At 40.3% G+C, this 19,657-nt stretch overlaps 1 protein-coding gene across 1 annotated transcript; it reads right to left on the bottom strand.

The window, feature by feature from the left end:
- Positions 1–138: 138 nt before the first annotated feature.
- plcb2 (phospholipase C, beta 2) lies at positions 139–19,657 on the bottom strand. Its single transcript, XM_063909589.1, has 32 exons — positions 19,390–19,657; positions 19,055–19,132; positions 17,649–17,717; positions 16,277–16,417; positions 15,792–15,871; positions 15,623–15,676; positions 15,461–15,536; positions 15,126–15,226; positions 14,651–14,811; positions 14,405–14,551; positions 14,151–14,308; positions 12,659–12,741; positions 12,407–12,491; positions 11,559–11,772; positions 11,395–11,477; positions 11,215–11,311; positions 11,025–11,109; positions 10,750–10,874; positions 10,302–10,453; positions 9,652–9,816; positions 8,719–8,818; positions 8,439–8,543; positions 8,206–8,273; positions 7,949–8,039; positions 7,397–7,831; positions 7,015–7,198; positions 6,351–6,492; positions 4,897–4,961; positions 4,173–4,220; positions 3,929–3,986; positions 2,154–2,237; positions 139–994 (listed from the first exon to the last, which is right to left on the bottom strand). The coding sequence occupies exons 1-32, from the start codon at positions 19,471–19,473 to the stop codon at positions 824–826; spliced, it is 3,789 nt and encodes a 1,262-aa protein (XP_063765659.1). The 5' UTR covers positions 19,474–19,657; the 3' UTR covers positions 139–823.

The raw sequence follows: 19,657 nt of genomic DNA, 5'->3' as shown, positions 1-19,657 counted from the left end.
AACAGATATGCCCCAATGCGGATGAACAAAAACATGGATGCTGTTAAAATCATTAAAAACAGTGCTATAAATACTTGAACTATATGTTCCAACATCATATGATAAATAATGATTGAAAAATAAGTGAAAACACACCTGTACAGTGCAAAGTTAAGTTTATTAAGAACTATTCATCACAACAAATAATAATATTAAAACGTTTAGTGCAGAGGGATCATTGATGTCATGGTGCTGCCTTCCCATTGTCATGACTCCACGACAGGACTTTTGTCCCAGGTAAGAAGTAAATGTAGCTTTTTGTCTGTAAATCCGTTTAACAACTGCAACGCACGAGCATCTCAGAGTGATTGCTTATCTGTTGCTGTATGAAGTATCACACACCATGTGCTGAAGCGTGACAGACAGATTCATTGTCTCAATTCAGCCTGCAGACTTTGATAACCCATTTTTCTCGCTACATTAAGTTCTATTTTTGAACTCATTTAGAGAACACAAAGGAGATTTTGTGAAGCAAAAATAATTGCTTTTATTTATGGGCCTTCATCTGGAAGATATCTGTCTCTGTAGGTTATTTTTCATTGGTTAAGAACTACAAAAATAAAGAAAGCCATTTTTTTCCACCATTGACAACCACAAAAACATCATTATGGCCAAATGACTAAAAGAGCCCTCAATGATTAGTACCTCTAAATAGAAATTTCACACAGCTATTTCAATCTTCTACTGTTGTAGTCTGTAGGTTATGTAACAGGTTACAAGAAGATGTAAAAAGAAAACAGTGAGTAGAGGGTTACACTGAAGGGTCAGGGATCAAATTGCACATCTAACCCAGGAAAACATCTCCATAGAAGCCCACCCCCTCCACCTTGTTGTTTCCATCCTGGTCCACCAGTTCAGGGAAGTGGCCCCCCACACAGACATTGAAAGCCTCCTTCACCTCTGCAGGCAGAGACCTCAGTTTCTGATTGTGATCCTTCAGGGCCTCCTGATTGAGCTGCACACACCGGGGCCAAAGGTTAGTTTGACACATTGGCAGTTTCATAGTATCTTTTTTCTGACAGGTGCCCATGATAATCCTCAGAGTATGGAATTGTGTTTTGCCACCATTGAAAGTAAAGATCAATGCTCAACCTAGGGCTACGAAACTGGCCAGTGTATTGATTTTAAATAAATGAGTGACAATGAGCTATATTTGGGATATTTAACATTGAAGCAATGTGCCTGCATTTAGGAAAAATCGATTATGTTAAATACATATACAAATCTTATCTTACATGTTGAAGAAAAACGGTATCCTCATTTGTCCCTTAATCTCAAAGTGCGGGTTTCAATTCCTCCCACTACTCCTCTCAAAATAAAATACTCTATATGTCAGCTAATACTCTTGGTGAGACATTAAAAAACATGGTATCCATTTGGTGTCCGCGGGTTAATGGTGTTAGAACTATCTAACACCTCTTTTCTCAAAAGTAACGGCCAATATTTCCCCAAAGCAAAGCAAAGCATTGTCATAAAAGCGCTTTGACGTCATTTAATGGGGTGGCTCACTCTTTACTTTCTCAATCGTCTAAAATGAATGCGTCACTGTGAAGCGTTACGTATGACCCCTAGTTGGACAGACGGCCACGGATGACAAAGAAATTGAAAAAAATTGATTTGTTGTTTTCATATTTTTGAATTTGCTTGTATTTATAACATTGTGGGGATGCTTCTCCCGTTTGTGAGGAGTATTCCACCCAATGGAAGAGTCAGGAAATAAATCAAATAAACTGGGATGTTATTTCTTGCTTATGTGGTGATGATTTGTGATGGTGACCAACCCTTGTTCACAAAGAGTTATAAATCTAGATATACCTAGAACTGTGTATCTAGGCTACCTTAACTAATTGAAATGGGTACTGCTGCTGCTCAATGTTCAAAGTAATTAAACAAATGTGCCAAATGATAATTCCTTGGATGATGACAATATTTTCACAGAGGAAGGAACTGTACTGTGATGTGATACAGTTCCCTTTCTCAGATACATACAAATACATTTCTGTATTTTTCTTTTTTCTTGTCTTTATTTGCACATTTGATATTGATACAATCTAAAAGTAACTGAGAGGAATTAAGTCACATTATAATATTGCAATGTTTTAATACTGGTGTACCTGGTTAGTCAGGGTCTTGATTTCCTCCAGTGTGGCCGCCTGTTTCTTCATCAGAGCCACTTGCTGCGGGCTGAAATCTGAAGACTGTAACAATACAATACAACACAACATAAAGCTCCTGAAAAACATGATCGATCTGTGGTGTGAGTCTCTGTGACTGTATGTGCATCGAGGGAGAGATGAAGACATGTCTATAAGCAGTTCTGCTCGTTTCCCTTTGTGTGTGTCTGTATGTATGAGTAGATGGGAATGCACCCACGGGATGCAACCTGAGCAACAGAATCAATACAGTTAGATCTCAACAGGTTGGACTTGTCCAGTTTGGTAACACAGCCCTTGTTGCGCTCAGCAACTCAATACAGAGACAGTGTTCATTAACTAATTGTGTCATAAATAGTTGCTCTAATTAGTGGGCTAATGCTGATTAAGTAAATCAAATTGAGCAGCTCAAGGTGCAAGTAAGATCCAGATGGAGTCGATCAGAGAGGAGCAGAGTGAAATTGCCGGGGTCTTTAACCCAGATACAGCCGGTCTGAATCCTGATGAGCCAACAGAGGAACAAGAGCAGAGCCCAGTGAGTCATCTATCACACATGGATTAGTCTGCTCCCTGTAAACAGCTTCTGAGTAATGGACAAGCCTGGCCTATGGTCAAGGCCCGCTACACTTTACACAGTCGGTAAAATAGTGTGTTTGTGTGTGTGTGTCCGTGTGGGTGAATAGGAGTGCACGCTCACAAGTATATAAGCAAGCACAAGTGAATATGTGTGACCATGTGTGGAAAGAAAGCGCTGAAACATCCATGTATTGTTCAATTTTTAGATGCTCTCTGCTTCTTCATAACCATAGTTATACTGTTAAATAGATAGTAGAACAAAGGGCTGTTTACGGTGCATATCCATAGTTAATGAACTACCTACAAAAGATGGCGCTCACCATGCCAACAGAAGAAACAGAATAGATTATGGGCAGAAAGACAAAATAATGTACTGCTTTGCACTGAGGCAGTGGCAAAACATATAAGTGCCACCTCAAAGAAAGGCCCATTTTATTAATTAGTTTGTGGTATTGTGTGACTGGATTTTCAAAGGGTTAGTTTGTTTTACATCAAAGTCAAACAATAACACACATTAACTGCTGGCAACAGTAGAGCAGCGTCTCTGGTGTCATCTGAGGTGAAATAATGTTTTTTGAGAAAGGCGTTTGGTGGATTTGAATAGAGCCTGGAAAACAGCTTCACAGTCCTGTTATAGAGGGCTGTTTGAAGGCAAGGTAAACCGTGGAAATATTCTAAATATAGTGACCCTTAAACTGATTTGGATTTTCTTACGTGGGCCTTTCTTGCTCCGGAGTTGGTTCTCGTATCTGTTACTTCAAACTTTTGGCCTGCCGACTGCTAACGTCTGTTGGTTATTTCTTGACTTTAGTATTAGTATTTGATTTGAGCAGTAAGTGCCGGTAATACTGTTTTTAGCCACATCGATTCATCTGGGCACGTTTCTTTAGAATCTAACTTTAGATCAATAAGGTGAAGGTTTTTCTGTGAATTGATATTTCCTATAAATGAGTAATTTGGCATTTTGAAATGCTTATTTGATTGAAACCAGTCCTATGTGATAAGTAAGTAACTGTGGGTAAACTGGAAGGCAGACTTCTTCTTACCCTTGGACAGATCCAGGCTAAGATTTTTCGAGTCTTTTTAAACTTCTCATTTAATTATACATTCACAAAACATCTTAATCTACAAATTTTAACTAAATTAAAAAGATGACTTACTGCAGAATCAGACTGACTGGGCTCATCCAAAACCTCCGTGCTCATTGCCCTTTTCAGCCTTAGGGAAAATAATCAATAATTTCAATAAAACCTCTTGTACATAATGTTTAAAAATCTTCACATCAAGCCAGAAACATATCTATTATTATAAATATTTATTTTCAAAAAGCTGTAGTACGGCAAGAGGAGCAGCAATTAATGCAAACACAAAGTGACTAAAGGCAAGGTCATGCTCTGCACTCACTTTGATTTGTCTTTGGAGAGTGTTTTCTTCTTATTCTCTTTGGTATCACTGCAAAAGAAGGCAAAGAGAGGAAATGAGGACTCCTGGTTGATTCAAATTCTAAAAAGATGTCACCATAAACAACCTTTTCCCTTCATACACGAGTTCCCAGGCTGTGAGTGTCTAATGTGACCTTTTCCTGACAGTGACGGGAGGGCTTAAATGTAAAGTTATAGTGTCTTTGTGGACAGGTAGATTATGAAGGCTGCCTGAGCTTCCCTACTGCTGTTTAAACACCTGTTGGACAATGCCTCTAATAATAATGTGCCCTGAGATAACCATCTGCCTGCTGGAGACTGGGGATAACACACACACACACACACACACACACACACACACACACACACACACACACACACACACACACACACACACACACACACACACACACACACACACACACACACACACACACACACACACACACACACACACACACACACACACACACACACACACACACACAAGCCAACCAAGGACATTGGAAGACCCACGCCTTGAGGTGATCTGTTCATTTTTCAATGGCCTTTCAATCTGCAAAATGTCAAATATTGTACCTCAGATGACTCAAACACACACAGTGTCACACTAAGATCTCAAGGCACAGATTGGACGGACTCAGCAAAGCCCTCTGCACTCTCTGTGTGTACAGCATGTCCCAAATGTGTTGTATGTGTGCTCACACCTCTCCAGGGTCTTGAGTTCAATGGCGTGTCTCTCTGTGGCCATCTCCAACAGTTTGGACAGTCTCTGTCACAAAAGAAGAAGGAAGTGACACAATCACAGTCGAGACAAAGCTAGGAAAGAGACTTCAGTAGCTCTAAATAACAATGTCCCTGCTGTGTTTGAACAAAAGTTCATCCCTCTCTTGTTGATTTCCATGAACTTTGGCTTAAACTTTAATCAGAGCACTTTGCCAGTGACCTGTATGCAGGATGGCGAGTCTCACCTTGTTTCACAGCACCGCTATAGTACTGTCTACACTCTGTTTAATGAAGAGGCAACCCTTAAACAAATCTCCTGAATGACCTCTTGGTTAATGCAGATCCTGGGACTGGTATATAATCAATAGAGCATCTGAAGTACTGGCTGCTTGCCCGTTATCGCAGGCACACAACAGGTAGAGAGAGGTAAGATGAGGTGTTTCATGAGAGATTAGAATGCAGTGTAAATAAATTCTGACTTTGGGATGAATCATAAAGACAGTCAAGAGATGAGTATAAGGAGAGTGATGGTTGGATAAGGATCACATTTCAGGGACCCAATTAAAATCTCCATACATGGATGAAATGAAACAAAAAAACGACACTGTTGATCTCTCCAAGATTTAATAGATTAAATGGTGTTTTTCTCTCTAACTGTGTGAACATAACTTGACAAATAGCAAACGTTTTCTGCTAATAGAATCCGACATGAAGGCTTTTTCTACACAGTTGGAGTCGATACAAATTATTTGCATCATTAACTTGAATGAAATGAAATATAAGACTGTTAAGCATCAGTGCAATTTAACTGTGTTATAGCTAGACTTGAACTATACCTCTGATATTTTTGAGGGATTAAATGTTTTGAATACAAATCTTAATTTGGTAATTAGCCATTAAAAATTACATGGCAAAATAGTTTCTCTAACCTAGCTTATTTACATGTAGAGCATTAATCGATTAATAGAATTGTGTATTTGGTGGAGACATCCAGTTTTCCGTCCAGTTCTAACAGTTTTTTTTTAAACTTTTTGGGTCCAGCTCCTGATGGAAATGTCAGGCTGTTCATCTGCTTAGCGCTCCAAAACAAAAGAAGCCATCTTTTGGAGCTCGCTTGTTTGTTTTTACAGCTTTTTCATGGCACACTTAACCAAAACAGTAGGCCGTCAAATCAAAACAATGAGCTGAAGGAGTCTAAATCGCTGTGCAGAGCTGAGAGGAGCAGCCGAGTCAACGAGTTGATCATTCTATGATGTGTTGCTACTATGAGGCCTTTCATATTGTCCATTGACGGTATGTTTATATAAGGATAATAATAAGTGCAGATTTAGATACAGCGCTAAAGTAAATGTACTCATCGACTTTTGGTCAATAATCAAACTTAAATAGGAAACAGCAATTTTATTGAGTAAAATAAAACCTGTGTTTTACTAACCTCTGTAGCATACTGCTCTTTCTTCTTCTTCAGCTGGTCACTCTGCTCCGTCCACAGTGCTTGCAGATCCACCTGCATTTTGTCCTTCTGCTCCTGCACGCGCTCCGTCTTCACGTTGGAGTCAGAGGTGTTTCCCTCTCCCCTGGAGGAAACACAACGCGATGCAACATAACAACAAATATGGAATGGGAATAGTTTATCGAGTAACAGCCACTATTCCTCCGAGAACCGAAATTGATTCGTTACAAAAGAGTGGTCACTGGAAATGCTGTCCAGCAAAGCACATTTGGCCTTGAATAACACATGAATTGTCCTGAAAGCTTAATGTCGAGGGCGGTGCAAAAAAGGCACTGCGGCCCACATGTATTTATTGTTCTCTTCATTGTCTAATATTCAGCTTCAGCTGGATAAAAACCTACTTGCTTCTAAATATAATCTCATTTAAACCAAAACAACAACTTCATTAGTGGGTCAATAATCAGTTACTATGCTGTTAAATTCCCTGCTACTTTGTAAGAAACAGACCAGTCAGACTAGTAAACATAAACAACTGACCAAAGTATTCAGAAATAATTTCATGACTCCGCCGTAACCTAACTGTATCTTCCGTGCAAACATTTGTCATTACAAAATACAAATGTTTTGATAAAATGAATCCCCTTACTCGTTCTTCTTCAGTGAGGTCTTCTTCTTGAGGGCCTTGAAGGAGTCAGAGTATTTCTGAATCAGTTCATCTCCTTTCTTCTGATATTTCTTTTCTGCCTCTTTCAAGTCTTTCTCCTGTCGCTTGATGACCTTCAGATAGTTCTTGTGCTGTGTAAGTTCTTCAGTAGTCACAGTCGACGTCTCTGCAGCATAAACACACAGGCCTCTGTTGGGATAATCCTCCTTCTACTATCGGCAGTGGATATGCATTTTTAATAGACATATCAAACCAAAAAAAAAAAGAAAACGTCTAAATACTTCCTCTCAAGGATCAGTATCTACAGTGCACTAATAACATGGAAACTATGATGAGTGCAGCGCATGAAGCGCTTTGGTGTTACCTTCACTGCATGTCGGCGGCAGAGATGAGTCACCTGATCCTGCAGACTCGAGCAATGCACTTGCTGGAGAGGGCAAGGCCACAGTAGCAGGCTCTCCAGCAGCACTGGCCGATTCTGTGGCCGGTTTATCATCTGAAGCGGGCTCAGGGTTTGTACTGGAGTTGTTCACCTCTGTGGATTCAGGAGCTGCCTCTGGCTCTGGAACGGCTTCCTCCTCAGGGGGAGGAGAAGCTTCAGGAAGGACACCCGCGTCCGGAGCTACAGCTTCAGCAGGAGGGTTGTCAGGAGTTTGAAGAGGTTCTGCTTCGGCTTGTGGAGTTTCGGACTTGATCTCTGCCTCTTCTTTAGCAACCTCTTCTGTCTTGGTCTCAGGGGTAGACTGAGATGATTCGTCATTTGACTCAACTGCAGGTGTTGGTTCGGGCGTTTCCTTTTCTGGAAAGAGTTCAAGCACAGATCCTTAATCAAGCAAAAAAGAGCAACTATCCAATAAATATCAAAGCTTAGTATATATTTAAAAATAAACTCTGAGCTGCGTCACATTTGCATTACCTGCAGCAGGGGCCTCATTTTCCTGTGCTTTGTCCGCAGGGGGCTGGGCCGCAAGAGGCATTTCATAGGGGGAAACGTAGTTGGAGGAAGACTGCATCGGCAGAAAAAGGATTGAAAGCTAAATTTAACAAGGCTGGTCATCGTCCAAGAAGGGTATTAACGTTAATGTTTTAAGGGAGAACTGGGGACATTACTGATATGTATATTTCATTAAATGATGGTTGAATTAAAGTTTACTTTAGCTCATTTGTCGTTACCTCCTTAGGGGTCGTCTTAGCGGTCTTCTCTGTTCCCTTTGTTGGGTTAAACAAGGCGTCGGTGAAATCTGAGGTAGGATAGGATGTATCAATAATTCACAATTAAACCAAAACAACCTAAATACTACGGAGCTTCACACAACCAGACTAAATAAGTCTTGTCATTAACAACATGTATTCAATAGCAGTGTAGGATTTTCTTTTGCAGACGCCCAAAGCAAAAGGCCAAGCACCTGCGAAGGCAGCAGGGATGTAGTCCTTGACCTCAATGTACACAAAGAGAGCCGGCAGAGTGAGCGGCATGTTGCTCTCACTGCGCAGGCAGATGTGATGGAAACCTGCAGGTCATAAAACAAACCTCTGTGAATTTATACAACGAGAAAAAAACAGCAGCTCCTCTGTTCCAGAAGCTGTCTAAACGTGTTCTGGGGGCTTGTATGAATCAGTGGAGTATTAACTTATGTAGATCAGAGGATGCATGAAGTGAGGTTTTTTGTTCTCAGTTTCTCTGACCTGATTGGATGGCATCCAGTGGGATGATCCTGTGTCCCAAGAATTTACCGTTCTCCTCGTGGACTACAATTCTTAGAGAGGCCATTTCTGGGAGAAGGATCTTTGCATAATAACAACAACAACAACAACACAGATATTAAAACCAACAGCAGCAAAAACACAGGGAGGAAGATACAAAATCATACCTGTAATGATGCCCATGTCGTATAAATACTAATCTGTCAATGCAATAAATACTACAAATCAAACATTTCAAAAAATAGAAAGAATAATCAATGATATCATAATATTAGACCGACCATATATGATATAACATGCTATATCTGTGAACATACACCAAACTGAGGATGTAAAATGTATTTGAATTAAAACATAGTGGCTCAACAACAATAATCTTATAATCTCAAACAAATAGCTTAGTGTTAAAGTCTTCCATCATCTATAAATCTATAAACATTTGTCCTGCTGTTTTTTTAAAAGGAGAATAGAAAATGTATTTTTTTTTAAACCAAAAATCTTTTGTCAATGCTAGGATGAATTTACAAAAATGTGTTCAAATCTATAAATTGTCAGATATTACTTGTGACTTGAATACAAATAGTGTATCTATTTTAAGATGAGATATCCCTTCTGTCTGATCCTGTTTGATTTTTTTGTCAACTATTGCTTTGTTCTGTTTTTATCTGTTAAGACGTTTTTAATGCTCAATACAATGTCTGACTTAAGGTGAAAGTGTTTCATTGTATAGCAATGACTGACTTGTAAGTCAGTGTAAGGCTCTGTAGGAAGAGCTTGTATCATCAGTGCATAATTATGAAGGCTGGATGATCGAAAATGTGAGAGGGACCTTCTCTTCTTTATGTTATATTAGCTGATCTCAGATAAAAACATTAAAGCACGTTGTTTGGTGCATATTTGAAACGCTTGACACACCTTCTCAAAAACAAAAGGCTCCTCATTCCACACTGGATTGATGGCGTTGGGTGTGGTGGTCCACTTGGTGCGATATTTCTTCTTGGGGTCTCCGGGCAGCCCGATCACCTCTACCTCCACTCCCGTTTTCACGCTCTTGTCAGACAGAAACTGGCCCGAGTAGATCTAGAGAGACATGTGTATGAAAGACTTTTTTTTATTTGATGAAATACATGTAAGAATAGATGTGGATGTGTCCTGTTGTGTGGACCCGTGTTCAGGACACTGGGTATAAATATAGCTCAGGTTTTTCACCCATGCGGAGTCTGCTGAATACCAGGAACCATATATCAGTCTCAGCAGGAAGCTTGTATTATTACAGACTGTTCATCTACACAGAAACACACAAACAGACGCAGGCTTCCCAAGGCTATTAAGGCTAATTTAGTGCTCAATTTAGAAGTGCAAAAACAGCTCCTAGCTATGCACATACTGCACCAGTTTCCATGCAACACGGCACCATAAATGATGCAGCCTCAGTGTGTGAAAATGTTGCATTTTTATGATTGTAGCAGGCAGTTTGCACGAATATAAAGATTCCTATGCCACTCACAGCACAGTGATGGTAAAAGGGAGAAAAGCGTAATAAAGACAAGGCTGTGTGAACCTGCCTTTATGGTCAATGTGCTCGCCACAACCGTGTCAATTCTGTCACAGAAAGGGTCAAACTTCTTGTCACTGCGACGCAGAACATCGTGCTTGAGCAGGTAGCCCGTTCTGCCATTGAATTCAAACAGAGCCATGTTCAGCTGCATGGGGAAATCTGAAAGCAAGACACAAATAGAACAGCCCATTCATGCCCTCTCTCATCAGTGCAAGGAGGAGCAGTGAGGATTGGGGATGCAAAGCAGAGCTGAGACTGGTGCAGCACAAAGAGGTGCAACACTGACCTGCTGTGGTGGAAATCAGAAGCTCATGTTCAGAACAAATATGACACATTTTCTAAATATGTCAAACTGAAGTATGGATTAAAGAAACAGTGATGGTTAAGGTCCCTAATGTAGGACAACACATTTATGTCATTTGAGGTGGTTTTCAGTGCAATGTGTGCATTTCTACCCATCGTCTGGTAGTTGAGCGCCACCATCTGGCAGCCTACATTCCAAAAAGGCTGCGGGCTGTAATTGGATGAGTCCATTCTCGTTCCTTTGGGGTAAATCCTGCTCATCTGCCTCTTATTGTATCTGAGAAAGATGGTTTAGGAAGTGTTATGTCTGTGTATTTGTATTTGTACCAGGATAGAATAAATACTTGGTCAACATTTGTGTTCATTTGAATAAAATCCAGCCTTTTGTAACACAGGTTGCCATAATTTAGAGCACTCTAAAGGATACTCGACAAATTCGACAGCAGTCTTGGAAATCATCGCCTCCCCTCTGGTCTCCACAAAAGATGAGATGACGTTACTCTTGTTTTTCTCTGCCAAGGGAGAAAAAGTAATAACATAACTCTGATTTTGATATATATAAGTATATGTTGTCAAATCTTTTTTGGGAGATATTTATGGACCAAAGACAGACATACTTCTTGCATTGTCGAAGGAGATGAATTTGTTGGGCTGGATGTAGTTGACGATGGATGACATCGCCTCATATGCAGTGACTTCCTGTCCAGCTGTGCCCTGTGGGGGATGGGCAGAAAGTCAAGTGATGCTTAAGCTGTATTGGATGATGTGTAAACTATCATTGCAAACACACGCTGTACCTCATCTGATGTCTTCATTTTCTCCTCATCCTGTTCTTCTGTCTCCTCTTGCTCCTCTGCGTCCTCCACAGCTGCGTCCCCCTCTGGTGAAACATATAAACACAATGTCAGTGACAACTAAAACCAAACAAGGTTAAGGTTATCAGATTTGGCTTGAGGTCAACCTTGGTTCTCCTGGGTGGTGGGTGCTGCGTTGGTGGGATCCTGGCAAGTGGTGTTTGGCTCCTGGGTGGGTGCAGCTGCGGTTGTGGTTTGGTCAGTGGCTGCTGTGCCTGGTTTCTTAGCCTGTGTCGGCTTTTCATGACTTCCCTTCTTGTTCTTGATGAGGATTTTACCCATGAGCTCAGATGGGCTGGGGATCTGTTGGCCTGGCTTCAGCTGGGTACAACAAGGCATTACAATTGTACAATTAAACACAAACACAGTTTTATTATTTTATTATATTATAAAACTGTACGTATTATATGGTACGCTAAAAAGACTAATTAAAAAGGGTGCAGAATGAAGAACATAACATTTTTCTTTAAACTTATCAAACAGTTTTTAGGCAGAAAAAAGTCCAGGCTACGGCCCTGACATTATTTGAAATTGTGAAAAATGTCCTCGCTCCGACTAGGAAAACACACATGTACACACACACACACATATGTACACACACACACACACACACACACACACACACACACACACACACACACACACACACACACACACACACACACACACACACACACACACACACACACACACAGCTTAGAGCAGGAGAACAGGCTGCTAAAATAAATCAGCTCGATGAGTACAGGAGCCTGAGGGGGACATGTCTAGCAGAGTTAAGACTGAGGACAAACATGAAACTTGAAATGTATTGCTTTCATGGCTAAGACACAAAGTGTACAGGGATAACCCTTTATCTAATTTATCGCCAAACTCTTGTGTTTAACAAACCCTTCTATCTATAAACTTTATCTAGCTGTATTATTTTGACAGCGAGCTGTGTCAGCAGTGCACTCACAGGGTATTTTTCCAGCGGATCTGTTAGCAGGGCATCACCAAATATGGTTTTGCAGTAGTTTGCCATCTTCTCCTGCTGTTTCACCCTGGAACAAATTCACAACACTTGGTAATATCTGCTGTTCTACTGCAAGAAAAAAAAGCTCAAATATATCCTTAATATGCTCCTTCAACAATCCATATGGGATAATGGCATTAGAGCATTATTACATTGAGCTAATAGCATGAATTAGTAGGAAAACTCAGGGCTTACGAGTCGACGTGGTTTTCGAATGAGAGGATTATGGGATACGGGGAGGTCTTGAAGGCACTTTCAGCGATGGCCTCAATCACATCCTGCCATCAAAAAGAGATGTATTATACATGTTGAGCGGGATCAAAGTCAAAATGGGAAATAGCACAAAAAATGTAAAAGAATAAGCTGATAACATAGCAACACATACAGCATACACAGAATGGTACAAATCAAGAAAGAAATCAAAAGCATGAGACAAGCAGCCTGAGATCATGATGACTATTCTCCCCAAACATGAAGAGAGAAGACAAGACAGACTGCAGAGCATTTGCTTCTATGCAGAGGCCCTAAAGTCAGCTCCAAACCTTTCACATCTAAAGGCTGACGGTAAACTAAACTGAGGTGTTGTGTCCCGGCCCCTGGGAATGTCGAGCTCAGACTGCCCTTAAATGGAAGTGTTGAGAGTAAGAGACTGACTGCCTGTGTGTGTGTGTGTGTGTGTGTGTGTGTGTGTGTGTGTGTGTGTGTGTGTGTGTGTGTGTGTGTGTGTGTGTGTGTGTGTGTGTGTGTGTGTGTGTGTGTGTGTGTGTGTGTGTGTGTGTGTGTGTGTGTGTGTGTGCCTTAACAGTATTTTGCTCTTTCATATGCATGAATATAAGGATAATTTATGGGCTTTTATGATATCCATGACACATTGCTGCACTTTTAAGGTCCCGACATGCTTCTGGTGAGTGTTTACACAAAGATGTAATATTGAGTGATACAACTTATGATCACAGGAAACTGGGAGTTGACCATTTACTAGAAAAGGTCCAAGATTTATGATAGATAGCAGAAAGGAAATACTCAGTGGAAGTGGAGAGGGCTCACACAAACAGCCCAAAAATAGTGTCCAGTGCTTCATTTTCTGTTCCAAACGTAGACACTGCTCCAAGGATAATTTATTTAGGTACCTCAAAGTTGTCCACAATATATATAATGTTATTTAAATATAATTAGTTTATGAAACACATAGCCGTATTCCATGATTCTTACTTAAAAAGCAGGAGTTGGAATGATGAATCTTAACTTGAGATTGAAGAATCTATGATAAACATTTATAGTCATAATAATTCATTTGTTTATTGCTGTTCTTTTAATAAGGAAGTGTATGCAATGAAAAGAAGATCCAGGCTTCGGTAGTTGAAAATAAAATTAAATGTAGTCCCACAAGAAGTCTGGTAAGGCTTATTTTTGTTTTTAAGGCCTATGTTTTTTACTTTATCAGTATAATTTGCGAATGAAGTTTTACATTTGTTTCTCATATCATTGCTTTTGATTGTGTTTTGTTTATTTTCATCTGCTCTTTGTTAAGCACTTTGGCGTGCATCTTTGCATGACTTTTCTAGAGTCAGAGAAAGTTTAAACTAATGTCTGAAAGAGGGACAAAAAAACCCAATTTATCAAATACAGTATTCGAGTGAATTATGAAATACCCCACTGGAGAAGCCACAAAATGATGTATCACCACCTTGAAGAGGATCTCAGTTGTCATGGTGAAACCGTGAGTAATGATGGGCTCTTCATCTGGAGGTTTTCCCTTCCAGCAGTCCAGCTCCAGACAGCGGCAGCCGGACAGCAGACACTGACGGTACATCTCTGGGGAGGAAACACCGGAGAACTGACCGGCTGCAGGGGGACAGACAGGAAGTCTTAGAAAAACCTCTCCTAAATAATCCTGGTATAAATTTGTGTTTTAGCTTAAATCAAAGTGGTGTATTTGACCTGTGAGGTACGTGTTGTGGGAGGACTTGACGAAGTAGTGCGGTATGGGTTGGGCCATGTCCTGATTCTTGGCCAGCTTGTCCTGCATGACAACAGTTGTCTCCGGCCCCATCAGGAAGAATAAGAGACCCTCGGGGGAAATCAGACCTGCGGATAAACAAGAGAGATGCATTCAGGGATTCAAAACTAAATTACAAATGCTTCATCAGGCCTGTATGCAACAAAAATACCATCAATCAATCTCACATCTGTTTGAATTAGAGGTGACAGGTTCGTATTTATCCATCAGAGCCTTGATCTGGTCCGGCCGCAGACGTGGATACAGTTCCTCGTTGAGCCGGGAGTCCCTCTGCTTCTCGTTGAGGAACTTGGTGAAGTTGTCCTTCGTCATGGTGGGTTTGTTGGAGCTGCGGGGCACAGTGAAGGTGTTACAATCACATGAGTGCTGCATGTAATTTCAACATCAGGCGTTACTTTTGCTTTTTGCTGCCAAATTAGCATATGTAGAGGAGTAAGAATCAGGTTAAGACTTAGATTATGATATTTAAATGTGACCTGAAAGATTTTTTTGTGGAAAACTTGCTTATTATAAGATTAATATGTCTTATTTGAGCTACAGTAGGTGTGTATTAGTAAAAACGTGTAGATATATATTGATAAATAGAACATTGTTCAGCAATATAAGCAAATAATCAGCAAAGCAAGGAAGAGGTCAACTCACTAACAAGTGAAGATCTCATAGATCTCAGGCCGAGGGCAGAGGTTTGACAGAAAGGCCCTGAAGGCAGTCTCAGTAAAGACGTCAGGCTTCATGCTGTCATACTGAAATAAAAAATACATGTTACCTACATCATTTCAAAAGATGCTCATTTCTTCATCAAAATATTTAAACCCAACTGTCAGTACTTATGCAGAAGTCTTGGTATCTTATTATTCGGAGAAATAACAGTCAAAATCCACAACAAACCCAAGGGAATTATGGGGAGAAGTCACAAAAAGTGCAGTGAAAGATATCAGTCTCTAAACCAACCCACAAAAATGTCAACATTTTCCAACCTTTCCCTTTGGGAGGTGTGCTGCTGCTAAGGCACTTTCCACCCTCTTCTTATCTGCAGGGAACATCTTGTATATACTGAAAGAAACACAGTGAAACATTGAGTAGGAAATCTACAGTACAAACTAATTCTCTGTGCTTCTGCTGGTTGAACTGTAACCTACTTTTTCACTGGGATCTTGCCGTCCTTGTTGGTGTGAAGAGAAATGCGGACGTATCTAAGAACCAGCACAAAGACATACCATTACCACATGACTGTGATACATGGTGAAATGAATTGTTACTGTGTTCACAGTAAATTGTACACGCAGAACTGTTGTGAAGTTAACTTACATTTTCTCCAGGAAGACTTGTCTGCAGGCATTGTTTCTCGCAGCGTTGTAGGCGATCGCAAGTATGTCATTTGCCCAGTTCTGATGTGCATTTAATTACAAATACAAACAGGCATATAAGATCCGATATCAACATGAAACGTGCTTGAAATGTCATTATAAATGATTTTTGAATGGACACAAATATCACCACTAGAGGGCATTAATATAATAGCAACACAGGAAATGAGAGAGATCCATGATGCATTTAAACAAATCTCAATTGTTATTTCATTACAGATGAGGAAATCCGGTCATTGGAGTCATAAAGTCCAATAAAGACTAAAGGGGAGACAGGAGGCGCCTTATTTGGATGAAGTAAAGGCTCAATCAGTTTAACAAGTAATGGCCTGTAGCTGTGTTTGAACAATCAGAGAAAGAGAGGATTGTTACCAGCTGGAGGAAGGACACAGTCCTATTACACACACACTGACAGGGGCTTATTACCTGTATCACCTTCTCCTTAGAGGCAAAGAAGTTATGATAGGTCAGATTCACCGTGTCAGGACCAGAGACGAGGGTCAGAGTTTTGGCGAGGTGGTTGCTGTCGGGGAAGTCCATGTTGAACACATTGCGAACCTTGCTGTGCTGTGAAAGGCAAGAAAGAGAGAAGATCATATCCAATACATCACATTGGAAACACATTAACCACAAACAATAACTTGTATATCAACTGCTTATCTTGTTTATGCTTTAGATCACTTTTTTTCCTGCATGCCTCCATGGTGAAGAGAAAATGCTCTTTAAGAATTGAAGTAAAAGGTGACCCTATTATTTTATAGACTTTGGACATGCACGGACGAGTGTGTAAATATAAAAAGTGAAGCTTATGTGTTTGGAAAAACTTCTGGATTATACATTTTTTTGTTAATGTACATCAGTTTGGCTGTTGATAAACGCGACCTCCATTTACCTCAATTCACTCATAATTTTCTCAGATTTAGGATTTTACTTTCATCATAGAGACATGAGATAAGTTACCTTTGAGAGTTCAAAGATAACATTTGATGAGTAATTGATTTACTAAAGGGTCATATTGTGGTGATAAGTACTTTAAGCTGGTTATTTCTTGTGTGTTCGCCCTGTTTGCTTCAAGTAGTAAAATCATGTCTGCAGCACTGGTTCTGTAGGAGTTTGTTTAAAACAGGCAAATTTTCTAGCCAAGACATGCAAACATATGCACACACGACACAAAGAGACACACTAATTCATGTACAACACACACAGGAAAAAGAAGACCAGAGCATTGCTGTAGGGGCTACCTTCCAGTTCCTGCTACTCTACACTCAAACATTTCTTTGGAACTTTCAGAAGTTCAGAGCTAACGGCAGCACTGCAGCAGCTGTCCCCAAAAATCTCCTCAGGGGAAAAAGATGTGCTTTCAATAGTGACCTGAATGGGATGCTACTGTGTTCTGAGTGAGCTCTCCCTGAGGAGAACACTTTTCAAATTTCACCTCTGAACCCTCAATGAGGGATGACGATGGCTGTGTGATGCTACTCTCTGTGGAGGCCAGCGAGGAGCGGAAAACAAAATACAGCTGTCAGATTTTCACAAATAGAAACTAGAGCTTACTCACAGAAGTCTCAGGTCATGACTCGGTGTGTGTGTGTCTGTACTTGTTGTATATGTGTGTGTGTTTCTGTAGAAGGGGAGCAGTGTGGGCACCTAAGTCTATTGCTGTTTTTGCAATGCAAATATGGCATTAATACTAATGGGCAAATTAAGTGCTTTACCCCATTTGCATCTGCAGAGATTCTTAGCGAACACACCAGAGAGAGCAGGTTATTACAATGAATAATAATAAAAATGCACTCACTTTGGGAAGTTTTGCATATTTTCCTGTTCTGGTATCTCGGACAGTAGCAACATCCAGGAACGTTGTCTCCTAGAACCAAGAAGAAGAAGAAGCATTTTCATTCAACATATAGTCCAAATATGCATTCAGATACAACTCATGCTTGCTGGCCTACCAACAAAAACAACTCAGAGACTGCAATATGTACAATACAGTGCCGCCCGGATTCTCACTAAAACACGCAAATCAGAACACATCACCCCCATCCTTCACTTACTCCACTGGCTCCCCGTAACCCACCAGATCAACTGCAAAGTCCTCATCATGGTCTACAAAGCCATTACCCACACAGGCCCCACCTACCTACAGGACTTGCTTAGTACACAACATTCAAAAACATCACGCATCCTCAGGTCATTCAGCACCAGTCTCCTAGCTGTTCCCCGGACAAAACTGACCAGCATGGGAGACCGTGCTCTCTCCTCCCTCGGTCCTCATCTGTGGAATCAGCTACCAGAAGATGTAAGGACCTCTGCATCCCTCTCAGTCTTCAAGAAAAGCCTGAAGACCCACCTGTTCCTCACCGCGTTTCCCTGACTGTGCTTTATTTTATATTAAACCCTTTATGCCCTTATCCTTTTTTTAAAACTCTTTTTGAAACTCAGCTCACTAGTTGATTTCTTTATATGTATTTTATTAAATATGATCCTTAGGTAGCTTTAATTTCATTTTAGTGTGTTTCTTTTCTCCCCCATAGCATTGTGAAGCACCTTGAGAAAACGTTGTTTTAACGTGTGCTATACAAATACAATATATTATTATTATTATTATTATCAAAGTGCAACGAATATGGGAATGTGCGGAGAATATTAGATTGCATTGTCAAAACATAACGTTACTGCCTTTTCATACAAATTTCCCACAAATGCTTTTGAGTCAACAACAGAACATGATTGGGCCCAAACAGGCACACAGGAGACATTTATTTCATTGGCTCCACTGGTTTAGTAATGTGGTAGAAACCAGATGGGGCTGAAATGAGAGAGAGACAGACAAAAGGACAGAAAATGATAGAGACAAAGAGAGCGATGAAGCTTTGCTCTTCATCAAATGCGTCACAGTGCAGTTGCAGAATGGTGAGCCCACATCAGCACCGATCAATAATCTCCAAAACAAAGCTTGGACCTGATTGCAGCACTTAGCTATCCCACACCTTTGGCAGACACAATCAAATACACATTACACAGATGAGAATGATTTGAAACATGACCACCTCTATTGATCAGGTGTTTTAATCTGTCAGGTTGAGTGCATGATACACAAAAAAGCCACTTCATTTCTATAAGCCCCTGAATGGGAGTCAACACTTTTGACATATAGTGAAAGGGCTTTTTTGTTCTTTTTTGTAGACCCTGGATATAGATTACCTTGCTTTGGTTGATCCAGTAGACATAAAAACCTTTCGGATCCATCTTCATGGTGACAGGAAAGGTCTTTGTCGAGTCCTGGATGGAGGCAAGGGAATTAGCATTCCAAAGTTTTGGACATTTATTGATTTGTTTGATTATTCATGATGTAGGATTACAGAATTTAAATACAACATCAGAGTATACATTTATTGCAGGATTTAAATTAAACTAACAAATCACTCAAAAGGTAATGAAAAATAAAAAAGGCACAGATTTGCATTAGTACTTGTACTTTAAGCTGGTATCTAATTATACAGCTCACATTTTAAGATTTATTTGAAATATGAACTCACCTCAGACCACTTGGTGAATCTCTCTCCTTTCACCAAGTAGTCTTTGACCTCTGGATGCTCCAGAAATTGTCTTTTCTTATTCATTTTGTCCTTTGACTGTTAGTCCTATGACAGCTCAATGCTACAACTTCCTACAATACATCCGCCATGGTCTTAACCATTGAATAGCTTATCCCTGCGTCGGATCCAAAAGATAAACTGCAATGGAGTTTAGAACACAGCCTGTGAGAGCACCCGGGGCACACCCTGAGAAATATGCATTGCAAAT

Source organism: Eleginops maclovinus, chromosome 19 (assembly GCF_036324505.1).
Source record: "Eleginops maclovinus isolate JMC-PN-2008 ecotype Puerto Natales chromosome 19, JC_Emac_rtc_rv5, whole genome shotgun sequence".
NCBI lineage: Eukaryota > Metazoa > Chordata > Actinopteri > Perciformes > Eleginopidae > Eleginops > Eleginops maclovinus.
This window is presented reverse-complemented; position numbering and strand designations above follow the sequence as displayed.